The 21636-nt window shown below is 39.6% G+C and overlaps 2 protein-coding genes across 3 annotated transcripts in view; both read right to left on the bottom strand.

Annotated features, from left to right (window-relative positions):
- Positions 1–2315, bottom strand: part of got1l1 (glutamic-oxaloacetic transaminase 1 like 1) — a 6170-nt gene extending 3855 nt beyond the window's left edge. The window contains exons 1-3 of the mRNA XM_005729416.2: positions 2052–2315; positions 517–698; positions 170–293 (exon numbers count right to left, since the gene is read on the bottom strand). Coding sequence (XP_005729473.1) covers positions 170–293; positions 517–698; positions 2052–2226 — 481 coding nt within the window. The 5' untranslated portion in view covers positions 2227–2315. The remainder of the gene's footprint in view (positions 1–169; positions 294–516; positions 699–2051) is intronic.
- Positions 2316–4972: 2657 nt separating this feature from the next.
- On the bottom strand, positions 4973–15565 carry adrb3a (adrenoceptor beta 3a). 2 transcript variants are annotated; one of them, XM_005729415.2, is made up of 2 exons: positions 13685–15565; positions 4973–6036 (listed from the first exon to the last, which is right to left on the bottom strand). In XM_005729415.2, exons 1-2 carry the CDS (start codon positions 14977–14979, stop codon positions 6009–6011), a joined length of 1323 nt encoding a protein of 440 aa, XP_005729472.1. In that variant the 5' UTR covers positions 14980–15565; the 3' UTR covers positions 4973–6008. The 2 variants fall into 2 exon arrangements, with proteins under 2 accessions (XP_005729472.1, XP_005729471.1); XM_005729414.1 differs by lacking the exon at positions 4973–6036 and adding an exon at positions 10193–10999.
- Positions 15566–21636: the final 6071 nt, after the last annotated feature.

Genomic DNA, 21636 nt, shown 5'->3' with positions numbered 1-21636 from the left:
TAAAATAAAGCCCTACACCCCGGCCCAGAAGAAGATACATAAGATTTGTTTTGAACTGTGTATTATGCAAGGCAACTTTAGAAGAGTCCAAAAATACTATTATGTAACTGGAAATGGGCATAATTGTTCCACTTTAAATGTTGTTCAGTAGAAGTTGTTTTTTATTTACCATCACAGGGGGAAGAGAGGTAAACCGGGCCACACCAGTCAGCACTGAGATCGTACCAGCACCTCAAGAGTTCAGCTCCAAGACGAACAGCAGCAGTAAAACCAGGAGTTTGGACACCTAACACCTGCAGCGAAAGCCAGGAAATACCAGCAGCAGAGTTTTTTTGATATAAATGATGTTTGCTTGCTGATCTTCTATTGATTTATTCTGCAGTTACTTATAGTAACTGCAAATAACGTCTTTCCGAGTAATGACGGTGCTGACTGACTGCATGATCAGTCCTAGTTTTTGTTTTGTGCAAAACGAGGTTCAAATGAGTTGAGCTGTCTGTGTGTAGCTGACATTACCTGGTTCTCCACTATAGCCCTAGAATGCTTCCCAAGGGCAACTTCTGTGGCTTTCCTGGTGAATTCTCTCAGTCCAAGAGAAGAGGGATACTCAGGATGAAGAGTGGGATCAGTGCTCAACTGCTGCTTTATTTTTCCAACCAGACGCAATTCAAAGGGTTTTCCCTCCTCGCTGTAATACTCTGCAAAAACATGTATTGCAAAGAACAGAATATATTTAATCTGACACAAAAATACAACGCACCCTCAGAGCCGAAAAACTGAAATTAAAATCCCTTTAATAATTGTGTTGCCTTCTAACAAGTGGCAACAAAGAGTTAAAATGTTTAAACAAGTGCAGTAGTATCTTAAGGTACAGATCATTTACTTGCAACATGCTCACGTAATTGTGGCCTTAGCAGCTATTGCACTGTATGCGTCAGCAAAGGCTGAGAAAATGAGGTACAAAGCGAGGCAAGAACTGAGTTTCTAGCAGCTATTTCAAGAAGGCTCACGCAGAGCTTCAGCTGCTCTCTATTAGGCTCAAAGTAGCTGATTAAAGTGGGAGCAAATGCAACCTCCAGGCTTTAAAAAGCCCCTTCAAACACCCACTGGTACAATCTCATGAATGCTTCGTGTTTTTAGCATTGACACAAAATATAAATGTTAAAGGCCATGACTGGCAATTAATGATTTTACTGAAAATCTTAATGTACTGCTCACCGGGCTTTCTATAAAGATATGAGTATACAGTGTCTGATGCACTGAATATCTTCTTCGGTGTATCTTATTACATTGAATAAGATACTGACTGGTGACCGGCGAACCAGTCCTCTGCTCAGATTAGAATCTGAGGAGGCTACACGGTGTATATAGCAGTATTTTTCTTTCTGCTCACATATTGCCTGCCATAATGCGACTCACGTATTTCCAGCTACATTGCAGAACTGTGGAGGCACATTACATTATATGTGCAATAAAGCAAGCCTGTAACAAAAAACAAAACAAAAACAACAAAAATAATAATAATAAAAGCACCTATATTAGCATATGTTGTCTGTGTTAAATTATAACAGATGTACTTCACTAAATTCACATTTAAAAATCAAACTGCACTTTGTGGATAAAAGTTATATATCTAAGTTTATTTATTTAAAAAGTAAGTATAAGTAAGTAAATATGTCATACAATGTCTGCATCTTTGATTTTCACATCTGTCGATAGCTGTTGTCTATATTAATGTAAGTTTGCTAAGTTTGGATCTGACTCATGAGATCATCAGTGCATTTGAGTAAAGTGTACGTTTGTAGTTAATGTAGTTACCACTAGAATAGTGGTTTAAAAAAACCTGCGGTATTTTTTTTAGGGGGGGGGAGAGAGATTACTAACTATATAGAGATGACATAAGCATTTTTTAAAATTACATTAAAATTAAATTTGAAGTTGCACAACATTGTTTCTGTTTGAGTTATATTATCTATCTATCTATCTATCTATCTATCTATCTATCTATCTATCTATCTATCTATCTATCTATATAACGTGATAAGACTCACCTCTGCCTGCCAGATCAACTTTCCTGGCCTGGGTATCTCTGGCGAAGGCGGATAACAACCTTGTTTCGGGACTCACTGGTGCGTTGAGCGTATTGGTAAACAGTGGGCATTGACCTCCTGGGTCTCCATTTTGGCTGACCCCTTTTTCATCAGGGCTGCTGCCGGGTCGGCTCATCTCGGAGGCGCTCAGACAACTCAGACCGGCGGGAGCTGCGAACCTTTTGTTTGGGCACTGTTGCCAAGCTACAGCACATATTTGGACTCTGTGGCCCAGGCAACGGGGATGGATGAGTTTTGTCGCTCCCTAATGTGTGGCTCCGGTGAGTTTACTTTTGCCCTGACGGTAAGCCATCAAAGCCACTGGAAAAAGAAAGGATGAGCTATTATCAGTGAAGACCCAGATGCATCTTTAGCTTCTAACACCGACAACACGCTAGTCTAAAGCTCAGCTTTGTGTCATTATTAAGGCTTGTTTGGGAGCTTGGCCCGTAGCCGCCATAAATTAGCCCTATTGCAATACACAAAAAAAAAAAAAAAAACGAAGAAGAAAACAAGAGGCTTGCTCATTAATTGTACAAGAGTGTGTCGGTCATATATATCTGCAGATGAGGCTATTTCCTGCATCCATGGCTTCCACTCATCCATTTCTTATATGTTTACTCAAATGCATTCATTTGATGACATTTATCCCACTATCATTTTCACAGATCAGACTAGTCTTAATGGTGGAGTTCATGTATAATCTGAATTCATGAGAAATTAAAGTTCCATGTACAATTTTCCTCCTTGGAAACCAACTGAAATCCGCAGTGTAAATCTCTTCAGGCTATTACTGTGCTCCTGCATAATACTGCTGGGAAATAGTGGTTTCCTTCCAGGCAGTGAACTAAGGAAAGAAAGCCATTTCCAGGGGATAAAGAGGCAGCAGCGAATATTGCATTAAATGAAATTGCAGAATCAAAGTAAACATCTGATGGAGGTGATAAGTGAGCCTGGCTTTGTAGTTCACTTTATGAAGCTGGAAATCACAGATAACTGCACTAGATGGCAGTAGATGGCCAAATCAGCCATCAACTCTTGTCAACTGGTTGACTTGGAGTTAAAGATGCTCTTGTCCAGCCTGTCCAGTCCTGGTTTTTATAGATTACATGACAACAACTTTCTTTTTTTTCCAGGAAAGAAATAGAAAAAGATTCCAAAAATGTAAGCTTTAGGTGGGGAATTGGATTCTGGTCTTTTCACACGGCTGTTAAATATTTTTACCCTTGCCCCGTTTTTAAAAAAACTAATTTATCTTTGTGTGGTTCTCACACAAAACACATCGGTACAGTCATTTTATCCCAGGGAATGACAACAAAAATTCTACCTTTGACTTTGTCATTTGCTGGATATTTGAGCCTCCGGGTGTTATTGTTGAAGTTGGAATATTTCTGTGAAGTCAAATTGTTTCTGAATGCCGAGTTGGCCTCTGAAGCAAAAACGAACACACAGATAAAAGAAAGAAAATGTGACAGAGAAAGACATTTAGAAAGAAAGACAACCCGACAACACTGTTGACTCTGACTCTGGGAAAAATATCTGGATTCTTAAATCTACTCCCGTCAAGAGGCTGTTAGTGAGAAAGGAAACGACATGTTAGAAGAAGCTCGGTTTGTGCCTTGATCACGCTCCCACGTTGTCAGGAAGAGTTCACGATAGTTTATTAAATTAAAGATGCAGCTGACACAATTAGATTTAAGAAACCTTATCTGGTGACTGTTGATGTCCAAGTTTAGTGTCAATGGTTTTTATTTTGTTTTGCTTTTTCATTTATCTGAAGCAGGTTCTAAAAATATCCTGAAGAAAACTGAGCTACACGTCTTAGACACTGGCTGTGGACTTGCATGTGTAATTGAGAGTGAAAGTCATTTAAACTTCCAAGCAGATCCAAGAGTGCCTCAGTCACATTTAATAGTAAAAGCAGAAGAAAAAAGAGGATTTTATTGAATTCATTTTCTTATGTAGAATATTTTCCTAATCAGATGTTCCGCCTCTGTTTTTATAGTCTTTTTTTGTTTCCTGTACTTGTATCTTATCAAACCCTCCCAGTCGTACTTTAAGTGGTGGCTTTTCCTTGAAAACTTTAGGATTGATTTCGGTCTGATACCACTCATGGAAAACATTGGAACAGGAATCAGCTGATAGGAATGTGGCTTCAGACAGGGCCATTATTTCCATTCTGAGTTGTTGTGTGGCTTTTTTTTTCTCTCTCCGAATGATATTTTTGGTAGTCACACTGCCCGTCTGGCAGGGCTAATGTCAGTTTTGGCTTATTTTCAAATGTCTTACATTCTGCTCTTGGTTTATTTTTAAAGTCCCAAATCTTGTAAATTCCTCTCATAACACGGAGATGTTGCCCGCTCAAACAGTAGCCAAAGCCAGAGATGACAGTGGTTTAGATAGTGGGAGGATTACTTAAAATAACATTTCAATAATGCATTGTTTAGATTTGTGTCTTGAGCTCACATCAACAGTAGTTTTACTTGCTCAGTGTTGTGGAACATGGACTCGTAGAGTGAAGGTCGGGACCCTCAGGGCCTCCCAAGATAAATCCGAGGGGCCATAAGTAGATCAAAGGGTTAGGAAAAGGGGAACAAATATTCCTGTTCACAAAGCTGTTTATTTTTTCTGACTTTTTTTCCTTTTTTTTCTTGTGAAAGTACTTAAAGTACTACACTTTCACATCTACAGCATCCCAAAAAAACCCACTTCAAATGAAGCCACCTATGAAGGACAGAAATAATTAAATCCCTCTTAAGTCATTGTCTGTGACGGTTACATACAGCAAAAGTTAATAATAATGATTATTATATTGTTACAGTCATTTGTTGTTTGCTTCCAGAATGGTGAGTTTGCACACACAGCACGCATGACCAATGTTACACAGTTTTAAAATACTTTATTTTTCAATGCAACAGATGATGTTATGTAAAATCACACCACAAGGTGCCTTATGACAATGAAGTAATACATAATGTGGGCAGAAGGTTTTCTGTGCGTGTGGACATTTCAGGGGACGGTGTTGGGCTTATACTGTGGCCACAAGCCAAAGAAAATAAACTAGCAGCACGGCATGTTGCATATGCTGCTGTGTTTACCTGCAGTTCGTAATACTGTACCTTGTACAAGGACATACCCACAAAAAGATTCTAGACAGCGTGATGTTTGAGGCATCCAGACGTAAGGTTCTGTCATCCATTATTCGTAGCCATGGCACAACTTAACATAGACATGGGCTTTTAAATCCCAGTTTCACTGTTGTGTGCATACAGACTCAAAATAGAAACATTAAGACTTTAAACCGACACAAAAATGGAGTATTTCTATTCATAGTTCTTTGGTTAAGCTGATATTAAACTGAAAGGTTTTTGTGAAGAAAATGTTCCTACAGTGGAGACAGGCTTGCCAGAATGATCGCTTAGTCGAGTTTGCTACAGATTCAGTGTATCGTCATTACATAACTTACCAGATAATATACTGTACAAAAATTTGTTTATACTGACATTTTTGAAACCACAAGCCACGTGACACTGTGTCCATGTACTGGAATGCATTTCAGTGTTGATGTCAAACACTGTCAGTCTGGAGCAGAGAGCCTTTTTCCAAACAACACGTAGAGGACTCTGGGAGGTTCATCTGTGATGCCACCTAATCTCGGCTGTACGCCAACAAACAAACAAACAACAACAACAACAACAACAACAAAAACAGTCACAGTGTTCCCATTCAGACCGAATCATCTGTTTCTCCACAGTCAATCCAGTCATGTCTTTGGGGCTAGCTTCATTCTGCTGTGCTTTTCAGGGTTTGGGATTGAACTTTTCTGTAGCTTTTCTTTGCTGTTTGGTCTCAGACTTTGCAGAAATCACAGTAACAGCTGGAAACGCAGTTCGCTTCAGTAGGTTGACATTTCACTCTTCATCTGTCCTGTTCCTGCAACGTGAATCTGAAAACAGATGGATATATTAGCATCCAGCGTTTCCGTGACAAAATCCATACCTATTGGTGAAATAGCATCGCATGGCATTTTGTTGTTTTAGGCTGTCTCTTAGTAATGAGAATAAAATGTCTAAATATGCCGCACCTGGGATTATGTCACTTGCATATTTTCGATTTTCATTTTGTTTGCTTTAAATAGAAGCCTTATCTGTATTGAAAAGTACCTGATATTCGAGACCAGATTACTATCGTGTCGTGAATCGCCTCATATTTTTGACTTGGTGTGCAGCCATGTGTTATGTGACCGTGAAAACTGAGCTTTTCTCTGTGTGTTTCTGTATGACTTGTTGGTTTGTGTTGGTCTCGCCCTGCACACCATTTTAGTTTTGATCAGATAAAGAAGGACTCGGAGACAGCAGCCGCTGTTTGTTGTCTTACAGGTTATTTGTAAGTATCTCGGTGTTTTCGTGTTCATTGATATCATCGCTGCACCTCTTCCCTTTTATTTATTTTTTCTTCCTAATTACAGAAAGTTACTGCATAGTTGCCCTCATCATTCTGTCCTTTGTGAAACTTCTTTTCCCTTAAACAAGACAGGAATTCTGATGCTATCACTTCTGCTGTACATGTCTCCACAGGAAGACATAATCTACCTTCCACTGGAAGCTGCACAGAAATACGAATGCTTATAGGGAAGAAAACAGCTACCATACAGTTTACAATGTGGTTTCATCAGAACTCCTTTCTTACATTATGTACTGCTGGAAAGTGACATCACTGTTGTCTACTTTGTGTCTTGTGGCTTCAGTGTGCGGTATTTGGATGGTTTAACCCCTTGAGCCTCAGTTGATTATTTGACACTTCTACATTTAAAAAACATCTGCACTGTAGTCGGCAACAGCTGCAAAACCGTAAAGCCAAGATAAGCAGTCTTGCGCTTTATGGATAAGAGACGCTTAGAAGAATTTTGAATGCAATAGGTCTCCTTTTTCCTTATCACCAGTCCAGATTGAACTTGAGAAACCTTCATGGTTTTTAAGCTTTTTTTTTCTTTTCTTTTTTTTCCGTCTTTATGCATCTTTCCACCTGGAACCTGGTACACAGGACTCTGGGGTCAAAAGGAGTTAATGGGAAGAAACTCCAAGAATAATAGAGCCAAAGAGCTATACTTAAGTCAGTTATTTTGAATTACAAAACCACAGATATGTGTGCAGATATTGTGTAGCCTCCATTAAAGCTAAAGTAGCCTCTGCTCATCATTAGTTAGGAAAAATCCATTCATCATATCTGACGTGTGTGTTTGCTGAATCTGAAGCTGTCTTTATATAGCAGGATGCGATTCACTGTTAAATGCAAATAGAAAGTCCTTAGTTAGTTGTGCAGTTTATGACTTTCAGTTTCTACTAAATGTAACAATGACAGTTTTGTTACGGACTATTTTGTCTTGTTAAAATATTTTTCAAAGCAGCCAAAGCAAAGAAAAGAAAAGAAAATCCCTCCATCCATTCTCTCCTGCTTATCCACTTTTAGGGTCGCAGGGGACCAGAGCCTATCCCAGCTACCATAGGGCAAGAGGTGGGGTACAGTCTGGACAGGTCGGCAGCCTTTCACAGGGCAAACACACAGAGACAGACAACTATTCACACCTATGGGCGATTTGCAATCACCAGTTAACCTCACTAATTCCACGTCATCGGACTGTGGGGGGGAAACCAGAGTTCTCAGAGAGAGGCACACAAACACAGGGAGAACATGCAAACTCCACACAGAAAGGCCCAGCCAGATGGTGGATTCAAACCACCATGCTGCCCACAAGAAATCACATTTACAGTAACTATCGTTTAAAAAAAAAAACGTATATGTATCTATCCTGGGGTTTTTTTTGTTTGTTTTAAATAGATAAATACAAAGACTGAATCATGTAGTAAAATTAAATACAGCTAACACAAGTTTCAACTGGTCACACTGGGATTCATTCTGACAAAGAGATACACAAGCATGCATTAAAGACGCAATAATGTATTTAAAATGTAGATCTATCTGTGCAGCCATTATAGTACATGTCAGCCAAGCAGTTTCACTAACCTTGGGCACAATAAGCAGAAATAAGCAGAAATACATATACAGTGGAGAGTCTCTCTCTCTCTCTCTCTCTCTCTCTCTCTATACATATATATATGTATATATGTTTGTGTGTGTATATATGTTGTCAAGTATCCCAGATGCCTCCATTTAAAGATCATATTGCAGTGTTATTGTTTGTGATATCAGCCAGGGTATTGGAGGTTTCCCACAGGTCAATACCACCATGTTTTGTGTTTCCCTGCTCCATGCTTCATGCTCTCTTAGGCCTGAGCTTACTCTAAGCTATCTAAGTGCATATTATGGAACAGACCCAATTAGCAAAGCGCAGGGAGGCCTTTGCATTACAGGGTTCACGGCACTGAAAACAAAACCAAGCATTTGTGCATGTTGCTCCCGAAGCACCTTCAAAACCCTAAGTGGCTTCAACACGTTCCACTGCAGTCTGTCAATGTGCAACACCATTTTTAGGCCATTGTAATGTCACATGACACTTGAGTCACCACACATTGGCTGCTCAGAGAGGTAAAAAGTTTGTTTCTAACAGGCTGCGGAGTATGTTGCATTAAGCCTCACGCTTCGACACGCTTAACTAGTAAACACAACACAGCCGAAATATGTGTTTACACAGTTTTTAAATTGTCTACAATTACCGCGTACAATTTACACTAACAACATGTCCATTAATAAAAATTGGGCGCTCTTGGAGAATACAGCATACATGTGTGGGTAATTATATGTACATTTTTAGCTGGCATAATGATACAGTTTGTTCTAGTAAGACACACTCAGTCACTTATAGTAGGAACCTGAAATGTCAGACGTATATACAAAATGTCCTTTTAGATTTGCTAAACTCTAAGTTGTTAACTTTTATATGTCAGAAATATTTACAAGATCCTGTGGAGTTTCTTGTATGGACTTCAGTAAGCTGGCGTTAGTACTGGAAATGGAATTCGTCATCTATGTTCGTCATTGTTGTTCTTTTGAAGGTTCACAAGTTAAAAATATGAACATATATTCAAATATGCACTGCATAGGTGTAAGCACTGCAGGTACTTAAATACTGCCATTAAACTCAGTGCAGTCATCTTTTTAGTTGACTTGCTCTACTCCCCATGTTGCCTGCATGCTTGTTTCGTTTAATATGCACTTGAGTTTGCTGATTGCGGATAGTTCCTCTCAGCTTAGTGCAAAGGCTTGTGGGACTGTTAATCTTTAATTTCACATCACTCAGCTGTGTTATGACTGTTAGGACTTTGATTGCTGTGTATGTTTGATGTGGTTTCTGATGTTTGCATACCCACTCAGAACATTGTTAAGCTTTAGCTAGGAGATGGGCCGTCGTGACCTAGACTCTTAGTGATTAATGACTTCCGCTCGGCGTTCATGTTGAGGGGCAGTTACTATCAAAGCAACACTCCACTACCTCTGCGGAGAATATGGATTTTGAAATGTGATAAAAAATGAAATTATATACAATCAGCTTTCTCTGCTATACTAAAAAAGTTCATGTGGCATATCTGTTTACATAAGATCAGGTGTTACATCAGGTGTACTACTTGATTTAAGTGTTGTACACTTGTAATATTATCCTAACTTGTGATTAAGTTCCTACAGAAATGAGTTTGAACACTTTCAGTTTCCTACATTTTAAGTGTACTATATTTTTAATGTTATGAAATTTGTGTATTAATTTTACTTTTCTTGCATCACTTTATTTCATATTTAACCTGATGCAGTTTTATTAAATCCAATACATTTGAGACTTTAATAAAGTGGTGTCAAATATATGGCCTGGGGGGCCAGAATCGGCCCACCAAATGCTCCAATCTAGCCCACAGGACACCTTTTTTTTTTTAAAAGTAAAGGGTGTGTTTATAAACGTTTAAATAACACAAAGTTTCAGGGTTTTTTTTTTTTACCATCTACAACAGAAATGACTATTTATGTTCTGGTGGGTAAGCAGTAAAAAGCTAAATAAATAAGATTTAAAAAATGAGGAAAATATTTGTTTTATTATCACAGAATCTCGAGAGTGAGCCCCCAGAATCTTTTCTGTAATTTTGCATGTTTATTTCTTACACCTTAAACCCAAAGAGTCATGCTGACAGATTATTTCTATTGACGACGACAGTATTTATCATGCTGTTTAAATACACTTGATTTTTTCTTATGCCAAGACATCTTAATGATGCAATGTGTAGTTAAACTTTTTTACTCGTTCCGCCCAGTTAAGGTCAAAGTGCCCCACAGTGTAAAATGAGTTCCACATCCCTCCTTTAGTACATCTCTTGAAACTTCATCTGTGTTGCCCGAGCAGCGTGGACTTTTTTAGATGGCAGCACATGGTTGTGTGGCTTTTGTAAACCTTGGGTATATTAGACCTGCACAGCAGAGCTCTATGTTTCTGAATCAGTCTATCAGTCATCTAACAGACGCCGTAATTTCTGCTCCACATACGTAAAGTATTTTAGTCCACAACCTAGTTGGCTGCTGCTCTTTGAAATCAAATGTTCCACTCTCTGTTAACTTAATTTTAATGTTCTCAGTGATGGATAAACTGTGCTAACAAACTCGCTCTGCTTGTAATACACAGCATTGCCTTTCAGATACACGAAGACTCACCTCTCGTATGCATATTAGGGCTAATGTTAAGAGAAACAAGGCAGATAAAAACAAAGGGAGACACAGAAAAACTAAACCCTTAACCCTTAGTCATGTAGCAAAAGAAAAGGGGTAAAAGCGCTTCTCTGACATTAAGGAGAGATGTTTTGAAGAGAATCCTTGCAGAAGTGGTCTCGTCATATGCCACAGCATTACGTGACAGAAGCTGATGGTTGGTTTGGATGTTGATGAGGGCATCACTGATATGCCAGCATGTATTTCTATGAAAACAAAGTAACTATTGATAATCTCTGTTCTGTGAAGTACAGCCTAGTAACCATTCATGTCAGTGGTTGGGCTTTGCTTTTTTTCCGCTCTGGGTTACATCAGCTCCTGACTTAACTAACTTTGTTGTCCCAGGGTGAAAAGGAAACATGCTGCTCTACTGCTCTTTTGTATTCTTTGAAAGAGGTGGAGAAACTGACAGGGATTACTGTGTGGAGGTCCACAGTCGCTTATGATGGCGACTGAAGCAACAAATTCGGCAGTGAACAGACTGTATCTGAAACAGTTTGTCATATTCCTTCATTAAGGCGGTCTTTGAGCCTTGGACCTGTCGAAGTCATTCTTGAACGGCTGGTCTCACTTACATTTGTAATCCTGCTGAAAGCGTGCAGTGAGTCTGCTGAGCCTTCCCCTTGGGGTGATTTACTACAGAACACACCAGGCTCCTTTTATGGATGACTTTTATATCCTGTTTTGTAGCCCCATTGATTATGTCTGTAAAATTCCACTGAGGGGATGCCATTAAAGGGGAAGAGAAAACTAATTTATAGTGTTCAGGGTAAATATTTAAAATCAGAAGCACGGCCCTTCCATAAAAGTGGATCAGTCATGGGAATTCATATGCGGCATAGAGTTGTGCAACTTGTTAAATAAAATGTATCAACATAAATACTTTTTTTTTTCACTGTTTGATCCAATTTGAAGTCATATAAATGCACTGTAACCTGAAACACTGCATTTATAAAAAATTAATGTACATGCAAAAGTTAATTCCATTCATGCAAGAGCTCGCAATAAAATTTAGTAATCATAAATATTGGCGACAGAAACTAAACACAGCGATGAGATATTTAACGATCATTGTAGTGCAGGTGTAATTGTAAGTGAGTTACGGCCTTTGTCTTGTCTGCCTTTAAGACGGTACGGCTCTGAAAATAACTTTATTTCAGCTGTAAATTCACTAAGAAATATTCTGAATATTCAAGTGGTTTTTTTTTATTCTTTTGTTAAAATGAGAATTGATCAGTTATTTCATAATTCAAATTGATTAAAAAATGTAATTAAATTATGTGAGAGGTATAATTCTTACATAAACACTACATAGATGATGCCATAACTTATAATTTCGCCTACTATTTTTATCTGTGAAAGACCTGGTTTCATCTCTGGGTTGTGCATTAGGGTAGTAATGAATTGAATATTGGGCTGTCCGCCTACAGTTAGAGTGTGTTAAGGAGAGCGTTCTCATTGGCTGTCACTCTTGTAAACAGTCTCTCGAGTTTTGAGGGAAGTCTTGTGCATAAGTGATAAAGATTTATCTGCTGCAGGGGTTGTTGGGCTGGGCACACTGAGGCCCACTGACAGGCACACACACTAAAATGTTCTCAAATGTACCATGCAGTTCTCCGAATCAGACTTTTGCACAACGCCCACTGGGTTTCCAAAGCCTCTTTACACACATTTTTGGCGTAACCAAAGTATTTTGGGTTGACATTTTTTACAAATAAAAATTTACAATTATGACACTTTCTAGAAAATACTATTTTAATTAATTCAATAATTGCATTGTTTTTTAATCTCTATGACCTACAAACCTAGTAGCCACACGCGCATACTACCAGGAACTGTGCTGTGCACATCTGTTAGTTATTTTTGCCACACTGACATCAGCTGAGTTGAAAGATTGATTATAGGTAGCGTGGCGCAATAAGCAATACAGGTACAGTCCTCAAAGGTTTATTTAGTCATGCATGAAAAACAAATATAAAGTTTCACTTGAATGTTTGAACTCTTACAGTAACACTTTAAGAGCCTAACAGCTGCCAATACTTCTGAAATTGTTTATTATTCTGCACTGTTATTCTCAATATATTTTACTTCTAGACTATAGCACAACGGTGTAGTAGAACATGTCTAAATATGGATTTCTGCTTTTATTACATTTCTTTCATTGTCAAACTGCAATGAAAAAAATCAAAAAGCATTTTGTTTGTGGTCCTGGGATTATTTTAAATGGCTTTAAACTGGGCGTATCAACCATAATACAAAAAGAAAAAAAGCGAGAAATGATTTTTAATTACAATATTGTAATTAGTGTCATGAAACACAGCCTAAAGGGGAGTTTGGTAGCAAGTGATGAGTGTTTCAAACATTAAGGTATATTTTTAAAATGTCATATTTCATTAATTATAACACTGTTTTTAATGCAAGTAACTGTCACAGTTCCCAATTGCTAGAGATAAATTTTGCCTTTTCATTCAAATTAGTATGATTTTTATTTTCAAATATATATTAATTTATATATATATATATATTAATATATATTGAATCTCTGGTTTACCTCACTGTCCTTTAAATGCAGAAAAACAGAGTACCATAAGTGTCCTCGTATAAACTAAACTGGAGTTTTATGAATAAGAGAACCTAATTCTATATTGAGGTGATTGCCCCTCTACATGACAGCATTAAATATTTCTAGGTGTTATTGTTCTTTAACCCTGACTTGAGGAGGTGGAATTCTGTAAGTATTAGTATATACTTATTACTTAGTATTATATTTAAGTATTATAATATAAGTATTAGTAGTAAACTATATGCCTTTAAGTTCACATATGTGAGCTTTTACCATTGTTTTAAGAAATGACTGCTTTGTGAAGTCATAACAAGATAAATGAACTTACAACGTGGTTTCTGGCTCCGAATAGTCACTGTACTGTGTGCAGCCGTTGGACTGTGGAGGACCGGGGGAAGTCTCTTCACTTCTGCTGCTTGCCTGTGTACTGGCCAGGCTGTCACTACCCTCAGTCCTACTGGTTGAAGTCTTCTGAAAAGGGCTTGCTGTGCCTGACTCAGCTTCCCATAGAAAGCAGGGGCAGCGAGTCCGCAGTTCTTTGTAAAAAGAATTGATCCACAGAGTGGACATCCATGGGCAGCCCATCAGGTTCTTGAACGCAGTACGAAACTCTGGAGTCCTGCAGTAGATGATGGGATTGAGGCCAGAGTTGATATAACCAAGCCAGTTTAATAGTCGAAAGAGTTTTTTATCAGGAACTTCTTTGTTAAAAGAATTAATGATATTGGCGACAAAGAAAGGAAGCCAGCAAACAGTGAAGACCCCCATGATAATGCCCAAAGTCTTGAGGGCCTTGTGCTCTTTGACAAGTATTAGCCGTGACGGCCTGCGTTTGGTACTCTTGCTCCTCGCTGCACTGTTGCAGTTGCTGGACGATGACGGCGTATTGTTGAGCTGGGGGCCAACTTGTGTCTGTGATGGTGGATATTCATTTTGGAAGCGCATCCGACTCTTATCTATTTGCTGGACCTGCCGGGATGCTATTAAATAGACTTTTGCGTAAACAAATATCATTATGAGCAGTGGAATGTAAAAAGAGATTATAGAGGATATTATAGCATAGGTCTTGTTGGTCACGAAGTCACAGCATGCGGGATCTTCATAGCACTCCCTCGCCAAAACATCATTTTCGTCTCTCCATAACAAAGTCATTATTGGTACAAAGGAAATCAGGGCTGACACAACCCACACTATACAAACTATTATTCTGGCACGCCACTTACTGAGCAGAACTTTGTGCCGTAGCGGTCTGGTAATGGCTATATACCGATCCACTGCTATGACACAAAGTGTCTCACAGCTCGCCGTCACACAGAGGACATCGATAGAAGTCCAAAGGTCACATAATGTTTCAGTAAGTTGCCACTTATCTGTCACCACAACAGTGGCCCCAGGAGGCACGACGAGGACCCCCATGATGAGGTCCGCACATGCTAGGGACATAATGAAGATGTTTGTCGTCGTTTGAAGCTGCGGAGTTCGTGCTATTGCAATGATGACCAGCAGGTTTCCCACCACTATGATGAGTATGATGAAGACCAGAATAACGATGATCTCTTTTCCCATGGGTGCGTATATGGCACCTGTCGTGTTCAGTGAGGATGATGTGTTCAAATTGTTCATCTTTGCTTAGTCAGGGAACTTAGTCACAAGAGGTGGAAAGTGTTAGATTTTCACATCAAAGTCAGCACAACTGAGGGACTGTAGGAGCCTCATGCAAGCATCATACATACGATTTTACAAAAATCTGAGGTAGTTTGTCTCACTGGACAGTGTCTTTTCTGTGCAGTTAGTGATCACATTTCACACCTTGCGAGTCTTGTTTGGCAGTGCTCAGAAGGGAGTAGCAGTGGCTCGTCATCACCCCGGAAGATTTTGTTGTTTCTGGAAGTTTGTGCAGGCAACAAAAACACGTTCTCCAGAGAAAAGATGAATCCAAACTGTCCGCGAAGCCAAAACAATACTGGTTCACACAGTTTCAGCCCTTTCATAAATCCAAGGGAAATATCAAAATATCAAGTAAAAAAATAAAAAAATAAAAAGTTTGGGAGAAGAAAAGCCAGCCTTTTCCATTTAAATACGTCCACTGGAATTAGTTTTGTCGCAGGATCATGCATGAGCCTCAGTGCCACACTTGGACTGTTTGGAGATCAAGCAAACAGTGACGCTGTTACAAGAACCACCAGAGTGCACCAGAGCAGCTGGCCGATCTTTCTTTTGCTCTCTCTCTCTCTCTCTCTCTCTCTCTCTCTCAGTGCAGGTTGCCCAAGATTGTATTGGCTGTAATCACACCCTGGCTGAAGGCAGAGGGGAGGAGTTAAAAAGTGTGCCTGTGTGTCAAAGCCATACAGGGATCTGTACCCTGATACAGCCACACACATGTGAACAATCACACACGCAGACATAAAAACGGGAGTGACAAATTAAAGGAAAAACCAGCATAGAGCATCTTAAGGTGTTGAGGTGAACCTCATGCAGCTTAAATACTTCTTGGAACCGATTTTCCAAATATCTGAAGCTCTGCTGGAGAGATGCACTCCATTCACATAAAGATATTTCCCCTCATTTGGTATTTTGATGGTAGGTTTTGGAAAGAGCTTTCTAACTTGTCAAATTTTCACTTAGTTTTAGATTATGCTACTCAGTGAGCCTTGGTGCCCTGTGAATTGAGGGATCATCGTGCTAAAAGAGATGACATAACTAACTTGAGGATAGAAGTGTTTCATCACAGCATAAAGAACAACTCTGAACAACTTTTTTGGTTTGTCAATGTAACCTAGACGAGAGTAGGACCAAACTACTCAGAGAGCCACCAGATCCTCTCACTTAGGCAGTCAAAGGTTCAGGTTTTCCTTTTATGTGTCATGCATCTGTATAAGTCGGAGCAACAAAGTACTCCTGTGTGACAGCAGATAAAATGTGTAACAACACATCAGGTTAATACTACAAAATTGTAGGGTTAAAGGTGAACGATGACGAATGGCTCTTTAATGCCACTTTTGTTGTGTTGAATGTAACAGCTATGCTAAGCTTGTTAACACATTAATATCTGTCACCTGACTGTGTCAACAACGTAACAGCTGCCGCTGGCTCCTGTTCTGATTGTCACATGCTGGGTAATGTCAAACACACACCTCCGGGCAGTCGAACACCAGCTTTGCACTAAACATCAAAATATATGTAGCTCACAAGTTTAGCCGCTTTCTAATTACGATCGTCCCCTCATTATCTCAGTTTTAACAGTACGGCTCTAATGGGCTCCAAAGATTTATTTGTAATGCAGTTTGTGGTCAGCTTCTCAGACCACAAGGCACGAGACATTACCAGCTGCAGAGAACAGGAAACAAGTGCCCTCTCTTTGACTCGGCGCAGTAAAGAAAATAATAGATTGCTATCTCGCTGTTGCTCAAGCCGGTGCACTGAAGAAGAACAATCGGGCGAATGCCTTCCATGCGATTCACTTCAGATATCCAGCGCTCTACTGCAGTGTCTTGTCGCCGAGCAGCTCCTTCTTTGGTCTGAGTGACGCTTCGGGTGCAACTGTGATTGTTCTCTGATTATTCCCGCCTTGTGTTTTACTTCTGCTTAATGAGGATAAACAGGAAAGTACTCACATTCAAACTGACACTTTTTAGCACTTTGGTAATTCCAGAGAGTTTTGATTCATTCATATTTTGCAGTTCCTTCTCCAAAGATGTTAATAATTATTATTTTTCTAACAACAGCTGTATTAAACTGAATGCACACTGAAAAGCTCGTTTTTTAGCTAGCTCACAACAGTTCCCTGTTTTGGTTTATTCTCATTGCTGTAAGCTTGTTTGACTTTGTATTTTCTGCACATTAAAGAAATGGAGCATAATATTAAAACTGAATTTTATTTCTTAATGACAGAGCCAAGCAAGCTGGTTCCCATCTTTCCAGTCTACATTTTAAACTTAAGCTTGCCAGATCACCTTACCTGGCTACTTTTTTTGTTACCATCATACACTTTTTATCCACTATTAGGCACTGTTTACTGGTTGAACTACTTACATTTTTTGTGGCATAGATTCAGTGAGGTGCTGGAAACATTCCTCAGACACTTGAAATAGTCAGCAACAGTACTCAGCTAGGGTGTGGCATTTAAACAATGCTCATTTGCTAATAAGAGTCCAAGGCATGACAAGAACATTATTTTTTATATATGGTCCTGTGTACACTTTTGTGTAGAATCTGTGTATTGCAGCTCATTACATTTCATATCAAATCTGTTGTCCAGCACACATCCGAGTGTACTTCATAATGTGATTTCTTGGCCTTCAATAAGTTTAAGGTGACAACCGCACAGATATATTTTTATGTGTAAAGCCATCTTTAGCTGCGTAAACTCTTAATACCTGCAAACAGTTACTATGACTGGCGACCTCAGGATTTTTTTCTTATTTTGCAACTTGGTCATGGACTACTCTTCAGAGCAAGTTAAATGCTTCTGGGAGAACTCAGCACTCACATGGAGACTTACGCAACTGAAGAATGTAACGGCTATTCATAAGATGGACCTTGTGTTTTGATGTTTTATTAATTTTTTGACTCGTAACACTGTATTGTTGTACCTTCTTGGGCATTTTAGAAAGAGATATCAAGAGACTTCCTGCTTAAAAAAAGTTTGAATAGATAAATAGAATAAAGGAAATGACATCCAATGTGATCTTCTGCTGCTGTACCCCATCCTTTAAGGTTTAACGTGTTCAGAGATGCTGTTCTGCATACCTTAATTGCAACAAATGGTTATTTGAGTTTATGTTGCCTTTGTGTTAGTTCAAAGCAGTCTGGCCAATCTCCTCCGATGCATTTTCTCACAGAAGACTGCCACTCGCTGGATGTTTTCTCTTTGTTTGGGCTGTTCTCTGTAGACTCTAGAGATGGTTGTGTGGGAAAGTCCCAGTAGATCAGCAGTTTCTGTAGTACTCAGACCAGCCTGTCTGGCACCAACAACCATGCCTCTTTCAAAATCAATTAAATCACCTCTTTTCCCCATTTTGATGCTCGGTTTGAACTTCAGCAGGTCATCTTGACCTTTTCTACATGCCTAAATGTACTGGATTAGTGCTATTGTATTAAATAAGCAGTGCACCTAAGGAAATGGCCAGTGATAATAAAGTCTCTGCAGCAGCACTTTTGGCAAAATGCAAACAAAGAAAAAAAAACCCCACACATTTTCCAAATTGTCAGACTGTTCCTTTAAGGGTTTATTATAAATATAGCAGTGTCATTTAAAACAAGTTGTTATAAGAGGGATATAAGAGGGGCGTGCTTTGTTATTCGGTCATATACACGCCTGCTTTGCTGCCCAATTTAGGTTTAGATAGGCTGGGTCACTTTGTCACTCATCTGACAGGAAGCTAAGGAGTTGCAAGTGCATTCACAAAAGGAAACAGCGGGCAAAAGCAAAACACTGGTGCCTTTCTAAACTTGATGACCAAGAGGCCCCATCTGACAGCATTTCTGCAGATGAAGGTCATCACTGTGGAGCTGACAGCTTGACAGCTGCTCATTTGTCTTTGCGTGAGAAGATGCCATTGGTCGATCTGGAGCTGGTCCTAGTGTAGTCAAGCACAGCGGCTGGCACGAGCTCAGTTGTTGATAGTGGATTCAGCCGTGACAGCTTTCTCACCATTTATACAGACAGGCCTGTAGCTGAAGCATTAGGGTGCTCTGCACACAGTCACTTATACTGCATAATTAATCGCTTGCAAGCAAAAAAATTGCATTTTCATTCACTTCACACAACTGACAAGGTTAATACGGTTTGTTGAGGATTCTGAGATGACAGCGATATGCATGCAGTGGTTTGACATTGTACAGCATGGAAAAATATGCCACTAAAATGTAACACTTTCACCTGTTGTCTGCTCTGGAGTTAAATCTAACACACTTCCTAGAGAGCAAATAATTTACAGTGAGCGTAGCAGTCAAGGATTTGCTCAGCTCACAGTGGCAGTGTGTAAATCATCAGAACTCTCATAAAGCTTTAGGAAGCCTGTTTATAACACACTCACACCCCATATATACTATATCCTGGGAATGTTTCTCTCCTCACCATGGAAACCTCAAAAGCGATATGCTTCAGTCCTCTTACATTCAAAACACTGCTTTGTTAAAGCTTGCAGCATGTAGCACAGCAGGCCTGATCTGTGGCAGCCGCCTGGACTTTACAAACTCACATTTCAATCCGCGGTACCATCCATCTTCTCTTTGCCAACGCTGCCATTCTTGGAAACATCCGTGCAGTTGCTCTCCTGCTCACTTTTAATAGCACAATCCCCAGGAAATATAAAGTTATCGACGTCAGAGCTCGCTCACGTTCAGTAGGGCTCATTTGTTGATCATTTGCTCAATACGAGATGTGACTCTTCAAGTTGTTTGGATGTGCTGGAAGTGTCGCCCATTGCTTTTCCATAAGTAGACAAGAGAGAAGTGTAATGGCTACATCTTGTCAAACAAAAGGGGAAGAGGAGCCAGCAGTACGAGGGAGTTCACAAAAGGGTACATTTGATTTTTAATCCCTGTCACACTTGTCATCCTACAAATTCATGGACTGCGATGAGGAGTTTTGCATCGGATAATGGTTTCAGTTTTTTATTTTCACACCACAGCTCCACAGTGCTTTGGATTGTTGTGACTTTTCTTTAAATCAGATATTTAGATTGCTGAAGGCTTCCTGCGAGTTTGTTTGGTTTGTGTCTGTGTGTGCGCGTCTATGCATGTGTGTGTGGAAGCACAGGAAACTCTCCATTAGCTTGAGAAGCTAATCAAGGCTAGAAGGAGTGGCTCCGAGAGCAAAACACAACTCGGGGAACTAATGATGGGTCGGCTGTATCTTGATTTAAAAAAAAAAAAAAAAAGCAAAAAAGAATCTGATGTGCTGTAGTTTATATTAATGACCATAAAACATATCATACACCAGGAATTACAGGCAAGTGAATGACAGATATGTAACCAGGAACATTTGTTCCTTGTGTTTGCATCCTGTGGGGTACAAAGCCCCAGAGCAGTTCCTCTGCCAGCAGATATATAGTGTGAAACCATGTGTTGAGGTGAAGGGAGAGCGGTTTAGAGACCGCCTTGTACAGCCTTCCGTAACTATCATGGTATGTTTAAATCACGCTCATTAAATTCTGAGCGGAACCACATGCTGAGGTTTTCTGGGGGATTCATACAGGGAATACTGAGGGCTTGAGACCTCTGTCCTCTCATACAAAGCACTGGGACGTCCAAGAACAATGTCAGGCTATTTTTTGAGTGTGCAGCTTTTTTGTTCTGGTCACCCCCCCGGATGCAGACAGATGCTTTCAATCTCAAGCTTATGTTCATACAACAACAAAAAAAACATGATTGCACGATCTACCTCCCAGTATCTGTCTTAGGCTTGTACGATTGCCCTATCAGTTTCTTTCACTCTTTAGATCTTGTACTACAAACCTGCATAGCGACTGGGTTAACTCTAAATGCTTCCTGTGTTTAATTAAAAGCCCTGATTGGCTATGACTCACTGCTTACATATATTAACATAATAAAAGAAACCTGCTTGTTTATTTTAAAGACACCACAAAATCTAGATTGCAATTGTTAATGCCTTCCAAGCATGAAATGTGAGAAGAAACATAACCCACATAAGCGTCTGTAATCCGGAATTATTTTTAAGTGGAGTATGTTTTTTTTTTCCAGTGGCACAATCCAGGCTCCATGAAGCATGTCCATCTGTTTGTTTTTTAAACCACTCTTCCTGCTGAGGGTTGTAGGGGATCCCAGAGAAGTGATCTTGCTGATGTGTGGTTTATTTACTTTACTTGGCCACAGCGGTTGCTTAGTTAATTTACCCTTTGGTTTTTCTGTTGTGTTTTATAGGTTTTGTCTTGCGTGTGTGCGGAGCTTAATTACTCGCTGTCGCTCACTCGTCCACCAACAGAAATCCTCCTGTAAGCAGCCTGTCACTACTTTATCATTTGTTCGTTAACATGGAGGAAGCTTTGCTTGTTTTCTTTGAGAGTACCCATACAGGACACCGCTTCGAAGTACAAAACAGGATACAGGCTGCAGACAACAGGCTGCATAATTGAGTGTCTTGTTTGGCTAGTTTTGAAAGCAAGGCACTGTCACGACACATTATGAGTAAAAACCATGCCGGTGTTTCCATTTAGTAAACACTGAAGCAAAAATAAATGTGACCTCCTTTGTTCTGCTGCTTGTGATCAAACCGCCAAAACCTTTGTCAGCAGGAGCGGGTCAATACGAGGTTGT

This window comes from Pundamilia nyererei, unplaced genomic scaffold (genome assembly GCF_000239375.1).
Source record: "Pundamilia nyererei isolate P.nyererei 1_Seehausen unplaced genomic scaffold, PunNye1.0 scaffold00033, whole genome shotgun sequence".
NCBI lineage: Eukaryota > Metazoa > Chordata > Actinopteri > Cichliformes > Cichlidae > Pundamilia > Pundamilia nyererei.
The sequence above is the reverse complement of the archived record's forward strand: the minus strand, read 5'-3'. Positions and strand labels throughout refer to the sequence as shown.